Below are 15,469 nucleotides of genomic sequence, written 5' to 3' on the forward strand. Positions count from 1 at the left end.
GGAGTTACTAATTTTTCTGGCTACGCCACTGAAATCTATCTATTATTATTATAACGCGCGCACTTTTCTCCTTGAATTAATTTGCTTTTAAAACGATAATTTTTAAACAAAAGTAAGTCTACATCGAAGAGAATATAAGCGTCGAAGCAATCCCATCAAACGAGTCTGCTAGCAGCAGAAAAACGGTCGATAATCGTCCATCAAGGGACGTTTTTGATAGCGTCGTAGCGATAGAGCTTCGCTTCGTCGCCACTTTACAAAAACATAACATCGCATAGTTTAGCGTATTAAGATGCAGACCCGGATGAAAATTCAGTTTCAATAAATTCAGAATCGAAAGGAATACTGCAACAGACATCAAAACAAAGAAATGACGGAACAATAAGATTAAATTAGCGATAAGTATTTATGATTGGGTACATGGCCTAGTATTGTAACACATGTCACTGTCAAATGTCAAAATAAAATACCTTGCTATTTTACTGAATTTTGCTTATTGCTTATAATGCAGTAACTAGTTTTTGTAATGTACTAAATTTCTAATTTTTACAACTTGAGCTGTTTAATGCATTAACAATAACAATAACAGTATTTTTTTATGTTAATGAAACTCTTAGGTGCACTTGTCAAAGTTGCCACATTGAGTTGCTTGGTGCATTGGAGTATTGTTGCTGTAAAGAAATGCGACCAGTGATAAGAATGATGACTTTTGAGATCAGTATTGAACACATCAATTTCATCACTGAACATGATTTCGGACCCATGACCTTCTCAACAGTCGTGGATGTTGGCCCATATCTGAAGACCGGAATGGACAATTTTATAGATGGTATGGATCAAAAATTGGAATGAGTGATCAAGAACTAGAAATTAATTGATCTTTTGTCGCCTTCAAGTTCCATATCATCACTGCTTCCAACTTAATTGGCCTAAATCAAGTAAAACAAATTTTCCAATATCAGACATAATATAAACAGCAGAGTCATGTCAAGCACTGAGTAACTCAAAATAAATGCAATTGACATGAAAGTATGCAGTAATAATGCACTATACCTGAATGAAGTAAAAGTGGACTAGTTTTTATGATGGATTATTAAACATTGTGTAAGCACCATATATTGATACATTTTACGTAAATGACAACTTTTTTTAAATTTTTTATTGCAAACATATTTCGGCTAACTTATGCTATTTTCAGTGCGATTTAATAAATGAAATATTAACATAGAGATAATATGTAAAAAAATATGATACATGAAAATTAAGTGTATAGAAAAAGAGATGGAAGCGGAAGTTATTTTTCTGTATATTCTTCTTATATTTCACCGTATTTTGCATTGTGACCCATTGAATTAATTGACCCATCTCCTGACCATGTCTGAAATTCATCTTCCTTGTTCTTAATTTCCTCAATCAAAACAAATTTATAAACATCCTAATGTTTCAAAATAGATGAAAATAAGAATTCTATTTGAAGGCTGTGACATCTGTTGAAACGAATATTTGCCAATATTTGGAACACTAACAGATAAGATACATATAATACAATATTGGTTTTGCAATTATAAAATTCACTATCGCAAAGGAAATATAAACCCATTTTATGCAAGTTTTAAAAGTTCACTATCCAGTGGATACCACTATCCAGTCTTCGTGCATTTGCAGCCCCAGAATAACCGGCTAAGAGATAAAATATTACTAAAGTGACGTCATCGTTGACAAACGTGGGTGCTGTAACATCAACCAATCAGCCAATGCAGAATTGTTTTCTTCTTCTAATAGGTCTTCATCGTAAATCTTCTTCCTATGACTTCTTCTTCAGGTTTGAATGATTCATGAACTTCTTCAAAAAAACGTTCTTTGAAATATCTTACATGGCAAAAGTATTTAAGCATATTGATACTATAATATGGTCTGTAGTTTGGAAATATGGAACTTGTAAAATGGCGATGAAATGGCTCGGTCATGGGATTGTCATGAGCATGAGCTATGTATACATAAATCAAGTTGTTTATTGTGAATTCCTATTTTACAGTCTGGTTGTATTTTGAAGGCGAAGTCTAGTCATATTCCAAAGAAATTTAGCTGTATTTCCCTTGGTGAGAAATCGTTAGCAAGATATTTGTCAGCGGTTTATAGCTAAACAGATGTTGCTTGTGGTATTTTGCCGTCCCGTATCTAAGCAGTAGAGCCAGGTAGTCCTATTGAAAAAACAGATAGAGGTTTGTCGAATTATTTTACAAAGCGTATTTGTAAGCAAACGATTAACAACGATATTTTTAAAGTAAATGGTTTGAACCCGGGAGTATCGTTACATGTATGTAAATGTAGATCGTCCAGGTTGGTATAGTCCTGAGAAGGACTGTTTTTTGTTGTTGTTGACTGACGTTTCGACAACCTTAGCGGTAGTCATCTTCAGAGTCAAATGAGGAGTAAACGTCAGGTTAGCCGTATTTGTTATCTTGTTCTTACGTCATTGTATTGTGTGTACAGGAAATGTGTATTGTCATTGTGAATTAGTGTTAAGTGAAATGCTTTTAGTTGTGAAGTGTGATTTAGGTGTGATGTTTTTAGCTGTAACGTGTGGGTGTGAATTGTATATTGTCAATGTGAATTAGTGTGAAGTGTAATGTTTTAGTTGATCATTTGCTTGTATTGTGAATAAGTCGTTTGTAAGGTGCCGGTAATAGCTGTGATCTGTTCAGGGGGGTTTGTTCCAAGTTGGTATACCAACTTTCCAATGTAAGCCGTTGTCTATAGTCAGTACTGTAAGTAATGCATATTGTGAAATACTTTGAGACAACTCCACATGTGACTTTGAGGTCATTGTCATTGTCATCCTGGAGCGCAAACAGTCAAGTATACTTGCTGAACTTTAATTTTTAAAGATTATGCTCTGAATATTTAGCCACAATACTTTGAAGTAACTGTTAATGTCTTTGGGTTGCTATTAGTGGACACAAAGTCGTCTACTCCCTCGTTGACATCACTTAGACGACTAGTCGTGACATCACTAATAAATCACAGTAAAATTATTTTCATTGTTGCTTTAAATTATTTAATGTAAATATATCTGCAGTACAAACTTATAACTTGTAAAATCAGCAAGTTATTCCGTCTTCAAAGTTTCAAACGAATATTTGCCAAGTATGAGTGCTAAAACCACTGAGTGCTAAAAATAATACTAAAGTGAAGTTATCAATGACATAATTGGGCGCAGTAACGTTAGTCAATCAGTCATATTGCCAATCCCATGACAAGACACAGAACAAAGCTTCGGACATTGTTTTTATTTGCTTATCCTTTTTGCCCAGTATAGAAAACATACAGTAGTCTTACTCTACTGCGCCACTTGGTGCTGTATAATTAATTAGAGTACTGGCTGCAGCTAGCCATCTCTGCCCTCCTACTGGCCAAAAAAGCAGTTGACTGGCTGTCACTGTGCTATAATCACATTCGTAAAAAGATATGCGCTATACAAAAACTTTCTATGGAGAGGAACTACTGTTTATATCTACACTGTGCTTTTGGTTTAGGTTTGGAATGGTCTCAGACTTCGCTACTGAAATTATTTTTTCTTCATATACGAAGAACATCCTGTTTTATTTTCATCTTAATTTTAAGAAGCTGCATGACACCATTGTGAATGTTGTCTACAGTATGTGAGGTTTTAGAGTAACCGCGAAATATGGACAAACAACAAGCAATCGTCGAAGGCAAACCCAAGCAGATTTTTGTGTACCTACAACTTCTTCTTCAAGTTTGAACGATTCAGGTTTGAACTTTGTTTAAATAACTTTCTTTCATATATCTTATACAGCAAAAGTATTTAAGCATGATGAGATGATATGTATTTTATATCAAAGTATCGAATTTACGTAATGCTGTTGATTTATACCAACATGGCTCATGCTTATCAAGTGCTTGTTGACAAACTATTTCTACTTGTTTTTTATGAACTCCTATTTTACGCTCTTTGGCTGCATTTTAAAGGCAAATTCTAGTCTTACTAGCGATAAATATGACGTATTTCCCCTCGTAAGAAAGCGTTTGCAAGGTATTTCGCTATCGTGTTATAGCAATATATGAAGCAACATAGCTTATGAAGTAGCCAAATACAGATAATTCATCTATGTTTAGAATCTTGAAAATTGGTATTCGTTTGCTATGGCTTGTAGTTTGTGGAGTCATGCCGTCCTGTGTCTAAAAAGTAGATCCAGGTTGTCCTATTTAAAAAGCTGGTAGAGGTTTGTCGAATCATTTTATCATCGTCTTCCATATTTTTCTTATCAATTTACGAGAAGGATTCATGTTTTATAATATGGCGGCCACTTTTTATGAAGTGATAAAAAAGCAAAGTAGAAAATATGTGAAAAACAAAAAAGACGTAAAAACAAAGTTATTTTTCTAAAATCTCTAGTTATGTAATTCCTCGCTAAAACCATACACTTCACTCTCGCATTCAGTAATGTTATTGTATTTCTTCATATAAAGTGCATCACAAGCGTAACTTTTTTCATAAATAACACAGTACAGAGTGCCCCTTGCAAGCTGGTTGCTTGTGTACTTATCCTAAGCTCATCATAGTTACACAACTGAAGTGCATGTATTAATTTCTTCGATGGGAGCAGTTTATCTATACTTCATTAGAAACTTTTCATTTTACGTATGGTCATGATAATTGAACTAAGGAGCATCCGTAGTGTTCGATAAGTTCGGAACATTTACCATGAAATACAGCTACAAGATAATGGAATATCGGTTATACCTACTGGTCAGCGGACATATAAACGATATCACATCAGCTTTTTCATGCACATTTTATTTTAATTCCAAAGCGATAATATTGCACATTGCAACGTTAAACTAAAGAGACTATGTTTCACACTATTCTATTCTGATTACAACAGCTAAGTTTCAAAAAAGGTAAATAAGTTTTCTCAACTTTCGTAAACGCGTACATTCATACAAGTCTGGCCATGATTGTCGTCTTCCCATTTATTCGCCAGATCTTCTCCGTACCAGATTCTGAATATCTGACCATGATACAACCATTGATAGCCTGGTACAGCAAACGTGATACTAGGAGAGTTCTCGGTGTATCCAGGCAGTTCATACCAGTTACCAGTGGTGGGTGTAATCAAAGAAGGTGCAGGAAATATACGTTTATTTCTTGTGTCTGAAAACGACAACAGAAATATATATGCTTTCGTATTTTTTGCGAATTTTTCTTATTCATTCAAACTTTTGGCAAGTGTATAATGTTCAGGACATGGTTGTCTGATAGTGGTGATCTTTGCTTTACCAAATATGTAATATGTTAGACACGACTAAATAAACGTATTACTTTTAATGGTACTCTTAAATTTTGTTCGATAAACGCGGCTAAGATTGTTAAGCGCAAGATTCAACTGTAAAACTCTGTCACTGACCTATCTAAGCTTCTTTAGTCAGATTTGCCTCAAAGTTAAATATTCTTTACTTATTCAAGCTGTCTTGTTAAACAATTCAACATGCAGAAGGATTGTTAGCACTTTAATTAGCTTGCAACTAAAAAACAAGTCAATAGTACTCGCACGTGCACTTTTAAGACTTTGACTGAATAGATTTAGCCCATTCATGTAAAACATGAAGGGCGATTGAGATAGCTAATTTATACACACACTTTCATACAATAAAACTCTGTTGGATGGATTCCATTACCTGTAATGATGATGTTCATTGGGTTTGTCGGCCTGCATCCCCAGTTGCTTTGTGATGAAGCAACACATCCAATCTTTCCTGTGGTATGGTGTAACTGCAGAGCAATGACAAACCGCGAAGGGCCTGTGTATGAAAACTGAGCTTATTGGTTGTTTTTGGCGCCGACGCACATGTTTGAGGCAATTGTTATCCACGTTCCTGTGAAAAAGATGGAAATAATTGTACTCTGGTGATTTTTTGTTGCGAAAATTTTACATTTCGGTCAGGTAGGATTTTTTCTATTTTAAGCAAGATTTCTTCTGAAATATCCAAAACATGAAAAGCGTTCCAATAATCAACTGAATACAATTCGTATACGATGTTAACATGTTTGCCATCTATACAAACTACGCGTGTGGCCTTTGAGATGGAATGCTTACAGAGACATATAGATCAAAATTACTCATGCGAAACAAGTCAACATTTGCCTATACTATCTTTGAAACGTATCATGAAAAACATCGAGCTAATTCTGTTATGAGATCTTTCTTCAAGAAAGATTTTTTAAAGCGTAAACCGAAGGAAAAGTTAGCTATGTGAGTTTTTGCAACGTACCTGCAGATGACAAGGATATGAAGAACGCCAAAGTGATTATTAAGATTTTGAAATGCATGGTGACGCTATATTTCAAGAACAAGTAGCAATTGTTAAAAGTGTGAATGACCGATACGAGAAAACAACGAACTAAAATGTTCGATAAAATTGACAGACATTTTTTCTGGCTTGCTAGATACATACATTTCCAACCACAATTTAGTTTGCATGCGATCGTCGATGTTTCACATCAAACCAACGAATGAAAGACTTTACCTTCGAAATTCAATTGTTAATTGAAGTGCTTATTCTGCAAACCTTCTCAGAACTACTTCTTGCTTTGCTTCTCTTAAACTGAATTTTCTCTCCGTGAATGTTGTTATTTATAGTCTTCTCATCTGGCTCTGTGCCTTCAGGTCAGCAAAAACTTCTTTTTGTAGTTATTGTTTCGCAATCAGACAGCTTTTTTCTCTGTTGAGAACAATTAAAGCACATGCTAATGTTTTTCTCCATGAAAGTATTTCTTTCTAGAAAGAGAAAGTTGAGGGGGAGGTTTCTGTTGTGTTAAAGTTTAAAAGTTTTTTATAGTAATTCTTACCAAAATGCCAAAATAAGTGAAGTTAAGAAAGTCAAAAGTGAAAAGCTTAATTGATAAGAGTCAGACTTGATGTAGATTATAAGGGGAATATCATATCATATTTGACTAAAGATACCATATTTCTACACGAGATTTACGAAATATACAGATGCGATAAAGCTCGGAATTTGTTTGGAATTATGATCGGAATAAGCAAAACTTCGTCGTTTAAAATTATCAAATCAATAGTGTTAATTAGTTTACAATTTAACGTTGAATACTAATTTTGCACTCAATACACTAGAATCTGCAAATGCTTTCTGATAACGAATGACAGCGATATGAATATATAATATTACTGAAAATAAAGAAATATACATTGTGAATGTGATAGGCTGATAGCTTAACATAAGACTTAAAAATAGAGCCATCACGATTATAAATTAGAAACAAAAGTTTTTCTTATTGATGACGCCTCTGCATGTATTTTAACCCTCGTGAAGATAATTGTCATTGTATCTGAAAAAATTTGGAGTCTGGAAGATGTCTAAAGACGAAACGCCTTCATTAAAAATCGTTTATCTCTAATTTATTGTCGTAATAGCTCTTTTTTAAAGTTTTGCATGTCTTTGACAACATTATATTAATAATGAAAATTCGTGTTCCGCCCGTAAATCTTGGGCCATGATTTCGATTATGGAAATTTCAACTCTGATTTCATCTGCAGGTTGAAATATTCCATGAACTCTTTAATGTTTATCACATGTGAACTACATGAAGGTGTAAAGCGGTTTCTAAAATTGATTTCAGAGTCGAGGCTCATTACGCTTTGTATATAACGTGCTTGTACTGTATTCTGTTAAAAAGAAATTTCAGTGTAGTCATAAAAGGTAATCAACATCTCATGTTTAAAATTGTGACCAGAGATTTGCCAGACGAAAGGTGAATTTTACAGTTATGAATATTCTAGCACAACATATAACTTTAAAAAAGAGCTATTACGAAAGTAAATAGAGTTAAAAGGTTTTTTAATTAATGACGTTTCTTCTTCGAAGTAAGACCTCCTTTTTGTCTACCACCATATGCTATTCTTTCTCGAAGAAACACATCCCACTTTGCGGTTTTTAATGACTTTGCAACTTTCTCTTCCTATTACAATTAAGAGCTCGTGGTTGAAGAAAGCCTTCTCATATCTATCTTTAAACCTTCTCTTAACACCCATGCTAGTTTCGTTGCTCTTAGCTTCTTTCAAGATGTTGCCTCTTCATTTATTTTGTAAATGGACTCGCCAGCTTTTTGTCTTGTCAACTAATCTTAATTCTTAATTTCTTAAGCTATTTGTAATTTAGCGTCCTATAAATATACAACTAACTGCTTGTATTTGAAGCCTTGTGTAAGTATTTGTTATTGTATCGGAAGATGACTTAATTTAAAGAGCGAACGTTATAATAAAGAACCTTTTATTTCTATAAAAACTTTTATCTCTTAAACTTACATCTTAAGAAACCTTTCAATTATATCAAAGACTTTTGGCTCTATTTAAAGTATTATGTTGGACTTTTGTTGCACACAGACGTTTCGGTTGTCTTTTCTTCGTATTGCCCAACCTTAACGTGATAGCTTAATTGTAGGCACTTAAGACTGCTTGACCTCACACTGACGAAGGTGAACAGCTAATTATGTTGTTTGGAAGTGGGCACCTTTGCCAGTCTTTTGATTTATTGAACGTTATTCAGTATTGCGTGCGATATGTAAGCCCAAAAAACAACCGTACCAGCTCACAAAGATGTGTTAGCCCCAGCAATCTAGCAGAATAAAAAATTCGCTTCCTATTTGTGCGATAAATTTGTGTGCTAGTGACAGAAGTTGGAGAGAAATATCTTTTAAAACTTTAGAATTATTTCGACAAAATTATGATGTTTCAAAGAAGAAGTGAAATATTCTTACTGATCACGCAAGTATATTTGTAATGCTTATGTATTTCACACACTTAATTCCTCTGTGTCCACACTATTGCAAATTCACTCAAATTCTGGACGAAATAGTTGCCAAGATAAATGTGTTTGATATTTTTTGTGACCAGAAGATTCGATCATGGTCAATATGTCTATACAAAGCTGTATTGCTAGTCTTCTTCGTCCTTACCCACCTTTTTTTTGCTATTTTATTATCTCCCTTTAATTTGATAAATTATAGCCAACGTATATTTATCTTTACCAATAAAATCGAAAAGCAGCAACATCGCTAAATGTGCAGCATAAACACAAAATTAATCGATATTCGGAAACGTTTATGGAAAGTTTTTATGGAATAAGTGGTCCTTACAAGCTTTCACTTCAGAGTTCAGACGACCTTTCTCTACGTAAATACTGGGCAACTCAACCTTCAAATTAGTAGGAAGATTCTGCTTTCATATATGCTATAACCTCGTTTATATGATTTAAATAACTTACAAATGTTTCGTATTAAGACTTAATCTAAACGAAACCCATGTAATTTAGCTGATTTTGATAAATGAACATTAACTTTTTATCATGTACTTTTTATGCACATATATTATGGTATCTTTGATAATATTCTTGTAGTTGTTCCAATACCATTATTGAATACATTGATAAAAAAGTAAGAAACGTGATGCCCTGTAAATGAACATTAATGTTATAAAATAAACGGATTTGACCTCTCGTGATAAGGGCCTAAAGACAAAGTTCTTTGAATTGACTTTTCAAAACATCCGTTCTCTCAAAAATAAAAACATCAAAGAGGATTTAGAAATGCATTCTATTCTACTTACATCTTTGTAAATCGTTCCTGAAGTAAAGAGACGACACACAGTGAGACTAAGAACTAAAGACGAAAAAAAAATTTTTGAGCATTGTATATCATATGCAGAAGTTACCCAAAGTTTAATGATCTAAATCAAGGTCTGTCTTAAATGGATAAAAATCATCCATAAAAAACACCAAGAGAAAGACTGATTTCCAGCCTTTCAAAATTACAATCTTCATCTATATTTTGCTTCTGTAAGAAAAATCACAAAACTGACTTGAGATTTTGAGTACAGACTTGTTGATCTTCAGCTTATTTTTTGGGAAGAGTGCAGGCGCGGATCCAGCTCCTTAGCTGACCGATGCATTGCGAGCGCCGAAGGCGCGAGCCACCGCTAGGGGGGTCTGGAGGCATGCTCCCCCAGAAAATTTTTGAATTTTCACTATCCGAGAAGCATTTTCCAGCGATTGTATTATATTACATATGAATACAAGTATAAGTGCTGCATAAGTAATATGACATCGTGTATATTTTATGATGATTGTTCGTCGTTATCTACACGACTACACTCTGAGTCTGAAATGAGTACACTATTTACATTTAAAACATGCAAGCATAAAGGTAAATTTATTTACTTTAAAGCTCTTAGTTCTCCACTTTGCCAATGAACTGTCAAGTGCTTAGGTATTAACATTTCACTTGACATATCTCTCCCATTTTTACCCTTTGAAAAGGGATTCCAAGGAGAGGATTTTGAAATAAAAGTAGCAGCTCTCGTTTCATAGGTTCGACGCACTCCATTAATATCAAATGACTTCTCTTCTCGAAGCAGAGTACACAGATCGTATTTGATATTCTCGACAGCCATGACTTCGATCGATGATTGCGAGTTATATCAAGTGATCAAATAACAATGCATTCAACTTTGAAGTTCAAAGTTGAATGCATCGGTGCCATGTGCCCACAATCACAAAATTATGGAAAATGCATCGCTCAGCGGCAAAATCTACTGTGACGTGAGGCCCTAAAACAATGGTTTTGCTGATGTCACAGTAGATTTCACGCGGAAAAGGACTCGGGACCGATGCATCGACCGATGCATCGCAAATCTACTGTGACGTAGCGATGCCTCTTCCATCTACCGTGACGTGCTGGCAGAATACTATTAAATTACTTACTAATTATGTATTCACGACAAAATTTCGCTAAATTTTATCGACTTTTCTTTCGCTATTTGTGTCATGGAATACGACAAAATTATCGGAGAACACAAATGTTATTTCTAGAACAAATTTTAGCTTAAAACTGCTAAATCTATAAGTTAACTAAACAATATATCACTGTCAAATGTGCGTTTTAAATAATTCGAAAATAATATTTACTATTTATTTCATTAAAATGCAAACTCGCAGATTTTAATATCTAAATATTTTGACCGATGCATTCGCATCGGTTGCATCGGTCTAGATCCGCCCCTGGAAGAGTGGTGATCTTCACTTGCAAGCGAAATAGCCACAGCCTCTGTATGGAGCAAGCATTTTGCATGTGAGAATTTTCGCTTAATTTGTATTCTTTTTAAAAAATGTTTAAAACTTTTAAAATAAGTTTGTAGGTATTTATTTGTGTCTTTACATAATAGTGAACCCGATTCATCATAAAAATAGACCAAATTAAAAGAAATCCGTCATTTTTTCCTGTCACTTGGTTTGGGCAATCGAAGTAGAACAGGCTATGATGAACTGCCTCTCTCTCATCATGTTTCTCAACTGCTTCGTTTTTTTGGATCTTTTCACTCTCCTTAAAAAGAGTTTTCATTGACGATAGGAGTTTACGAGGTTCAGTGTTGCACTATTTGAATCATCAGTAATATTGTTATCACTAAAACATAAACTGATCGATTACTCAGAACAAGTAAAATAATTCAGAACCCGATGATTGAGCCGTAAAGACTCGGATAATTTTCTGTCAGCGGAGTTTTCGCCAAACTAGTAGTTGTTCAATCGTATGTCTTAGCTAATTTGCTTATCAAAAGTTTAGAAGAAAATTTAGTTAATTTCTACTCAAAGGACGAAAGTCATTTGTACAACAAATTTCTTCTGAAAAGCCAATATTCTACAAAGCTAACAAAAACGGAGCAAAAAATTCATTTTAAAAACATACCATAAAGGTGGCGTAAAATGAACATACAAAGTCATGACAAATTTTAAAAGCTTATATTTACTTTTTTTCTTTTAACAATTTTTATTTCGCTGTTACTCCTGAGAAAATCGGAAAACAATATTTATAGAAAAATAGTTAAGATAATTCTAAACATACAAAAATACTTAAGATAAATCATTAGATTAGAGTGTTTTCATCAATCGCCACGTGGGGGGGAAAATCACATCTAATGAAAAGAATTTATGTTAATTTTATCGTTTGTTGAACATCGGCACGATGATGCACTCCACCAACATGGCGCTTTGACGTCACACGCAAACACTCCTTTCCTAAAATTATATGGATAAAATAGACAAATATTTGCATACAACTATATTCAAGAGAGCATAGTGATTTCTTGAAGAAATAAAAGACTTAAATAATCCATCAATTTTTACTGGACGGTGCTCAAAAGTACGTGTGCACGTGTGTCATGTAAAATGAAAAACATAATTATTATTAATTTTTGTAAAAATCTTTTGTTCTTACAGTAAGTGAACCCAGAAAAGTTTACATTGCATGACCAAATAACCGACCTTGATTTCAGTTTATTTTACAGTTCATTAGGTATTCCCTCATTTTCATCGGTACAGCCCACCAACAAATCATCACCCTCTTCCCCAGTCTCCTGAATAGGAGGTCGGAGTAGGAAATCAATCGATTCACTTGCAGAGGATTCACAATCTGATAATTCGCTGTAAGAGGATTCACCATCAGATGACTCATTGTCGGAGGAGGAGTGTTCATTATATGATTTGCTGCAGGAAAATTCACCATTAGTTGATTCGCTGTCGTAAGATTCGTCGCTAGATGATTTGATGATGGAAATTTCATTGGCTGATGATTTGCTAGCGGAGAAAACACTATTTGATGATTCTTGGTTAGAAAATTCACCATAAGGTGATTCGCTTTCACAGGATGCCACATCAGATGATTCGCAGCCCGAATACTCTCCATCGTAAGATTCGCTGGAGGAATATTCATAATAAGATGATTCGATGTTGGAGGATTTACTATCTGATAATTTTCCATCTGAGAATTCACTATCTGATGATTTTCTAGAAGAGGATTCATCATTTGATAATTCGCCATCTGAGAATTCTCCATTTGATGATTCGCCATCTGATAATTTACCATCTGATGATTCGCCATCTGATGATTCGCCATCTGATGATTCGCCATCTGATGATTCGCCATCTGATGATTCGCCATCTAATGTTTCACTATTTGATGATTCACAATATGATGATTCACCATTTGATGATTCACAATCAGATGATCCACCATCTGAGGATTCGCCATCTGATGATTCCTCAATGAAGGATTCACCATCAGATGACTCATTGTAGGAGGAGGACTGTCCATTATATGATTTGCTGCAAGAAAATTCACCATTAGTTGATTCGCTGTCGTAAGATTCGTCGTTAGATGATTTCATGGTAGAGATTTTATTGGCTGATGATTTGCTAGCGGAGAAAACACTACTTGATGATTCTCGATTAGAAAATTCACTATAAGGTGATTCGCTTTCACAGGATGCAACATCAGATGATTCGCAGCCCGAATACTCTCCATCGTATGATTCGCTGGAGGAATATTCATAATAAGATGATTCGATGTTGGAGGATTTACTATCTGAGAATTCTTCATCTGAGATTTCACTATCTGATGATTTACTAGAAGAGGATTCATCATCTGATAATTCGCCATCTGAGAATTCTCCATTTGATGATTCGCCATCTGATGATTCACCATCTGATGATTCGCCATTGGATGATTCGCCATCTGATGTTTCCCCATCTGATGTTTCACCATTTGATGATTCACAATATGATGATTCACCATCTAATGATTTACAATCAAATGATTCACCGTCTGATGATTCACAATCAGATAATCTCCCATACGAGGATTTGACATCTGATGATTCACCATATGAGAATTCTCCATCTGATGATTCCTCAATGGAGAATTCCCCATCTAGTGATTGGTCAGTGGAAGATTCGCCATTAGATGATTTACCAGAAGAGGATTCTCTATCTGATGATTTGCTAGTGGACAATACTCTATCAGATGATTCATCGTCTGATGATTTGCAATTAGAGAATTTTGTGTGAGTTGTGAGATGAATGGTCTGTACCTCCTGGTGTGAATCTACGTTCATGTTTCACCTAAAGAAAGTTTAAGTACTTAAGGTTAAGAAAATATGAGCATAACGACATATTTAAAGTATAGAAATAAAGAATATCTCAACAAAAACTACCTAATTGTGAACGACTATTTTATTGCTTTGTTTTGTTTTGATTTAGCCATGTGCACCTTCAGAGGTGATGGGTTTGTAAAAATAAACTCAAAGTCAAGGCCTGTTTACTTATGTCCGCAATTTTATTTGTCCTGTCTGTTTTTAGTTTTACTTTCTAAGTTTTTATGTCCTCTTTAAGCCGGGGTATTCTTTTGAAATGTCAGAATGTCAATGTGCAATTGACATTATATAACAATTTTGTAAAATACAACTCGTGCATGTGTGTTTGATTATAAAACGAACCAATTACAATGTACTAATTGGGTTCCCTTATCCCTCGACCGCGTCAAGATCAATTATTAATTCACGCTGATCTGCTCATCAAATATATTTTGCGTAAAAATTTTTGCTTCATTAAGGACACTGATTTATCACAATTTTGAGTTATTAGTGACAAGACGAAACTTTGTTTTCTCCTCCTCACTGTTTTGCAAGAATTGGTTTTCACTTTTCTAGTGTTCATTGTTTCACGTAAATAGAAATTAGCTTTTACAATATAATAATAATTTGTGTTCAGCAAATATGTGAAATGCATCCCTAACCATCACATGAGAAATACTTTATCACATCAGACAAGATAGGCAGAAACTGGGCTTTTTTACAGGGCAATACAGGAAAACTTGGACTTCACGAAACAAATTAGAGAGAGTAAATTCGCTAAAAAAATGGATGACCTATCTACATTCTCGACATTCGACACTCATGTTTCAGCCAAATAAAGATTCACTATCACAGCAAATACTTCCAGTGTTTAGAACTCGCTCCAAATGGCATTAGAAAAAGCTAGAACACGAGCAAAAAGGCTGGTCATCTCATAAAAATTTAGGATTAATTTGAACAAAATAATATAACAGTCTAAAAGGACAAATTTAAAAGATCACGTGGACCCATAAACACCGCCAAAATTGCAGAGAATTCTCACCAGAAAAACAAGATATTGATGGGTCCGATTTCTCAGACAGCGAAGAAATCGAAGTTAAAAATGACGGTTACTTGAAATTTAAAAGAAAGATAGATAAAGTTTATATGCACAAAATACTGTATACGATATAAATTATCTGCTCAACAAGCAATCATATAATTTGGACAACGTACGTCTTATCTTACTGTCAGAAGCTGCTTCTAGAGATTAGAATTATCAAAAATCTTTTAAGCAAGACAACAGCCTTAGTACTGCAAACCAACGACAACTTGCAAAATTGGCAAACTAACGTTGGATAAGGAAAAGGCTTGGACCAGAACACTTGGTACAAAACATCCAGCAAACTGCTCTAAATATTGCCCCGATCACTGTAAATTCGGATTTATAGTCATCACTTAAAAAACATCAAAGAAAGCGGATCTTA

The 15,469-nt window shown here is 34.4% G+C and overlaps 2 protein-coding genes across 2 annotated transcripts; both read right to left on the reverse strand.

Annotated features, from left to right (window-relative positions):
• Positions 1-4,806: 4,806 nt before the first annotated feature.
• LOC124450666 lies at positions 4,807-5,883 on the reverse strand. The gene is made up of 2 exons (XM_047001306.1): positions 5,704-5,883; positions 4,807-5,179 (listed from the first exon to the last, which is right to left on the reverse strand). Exons 1-2 carry the CDS (start codon positions 5,720-5,722, stop codon positions 4,941-4,943), a joined length of 258 nt encoding a protein of 85 aa, XP_046857262.1. The 5' UTR covers positions 5,723-5,883; the 3' UTR covers positions 4,807-4,940.
• Positions 5,884-12,374: 6,491 nt separating this feature from the next.
• LOC124452072 (dentin sialophosphoprotein-like) lies at positions 12,375-13,985 on the reverse strand. Its single transcript, XM_047002666.1, has one exon. It carries the CDS (start codon positions 13,983-13,985, stop codon positions 12,375-12,377), a length of 1,611 nt encoding a protein of 536 aa, XP_046858622.1.
• Positions 13,986-15,469: the final 1,484 nt, after the last annotated feature.

The sequence above is a fragment of the Xenia sp. Carnegie-2017 genome, unplaced genomic scaffold (genome assembly GCF_021976095.1).
Source record: "Xenia sp. Carnegie-2017 unplaced genomic scaffold, XeniaSp_v1 HiC_scaffold_24, whole genome shotgun sequence".
In the NCBI taxonomy this organism is placed as follows: Eukaryota; Metazoa; Cnidaria; class Anthozoa; order Malacalcyonacea; family Xeniidae; genus Xenia; species Xenia sp. Carnegie-2017.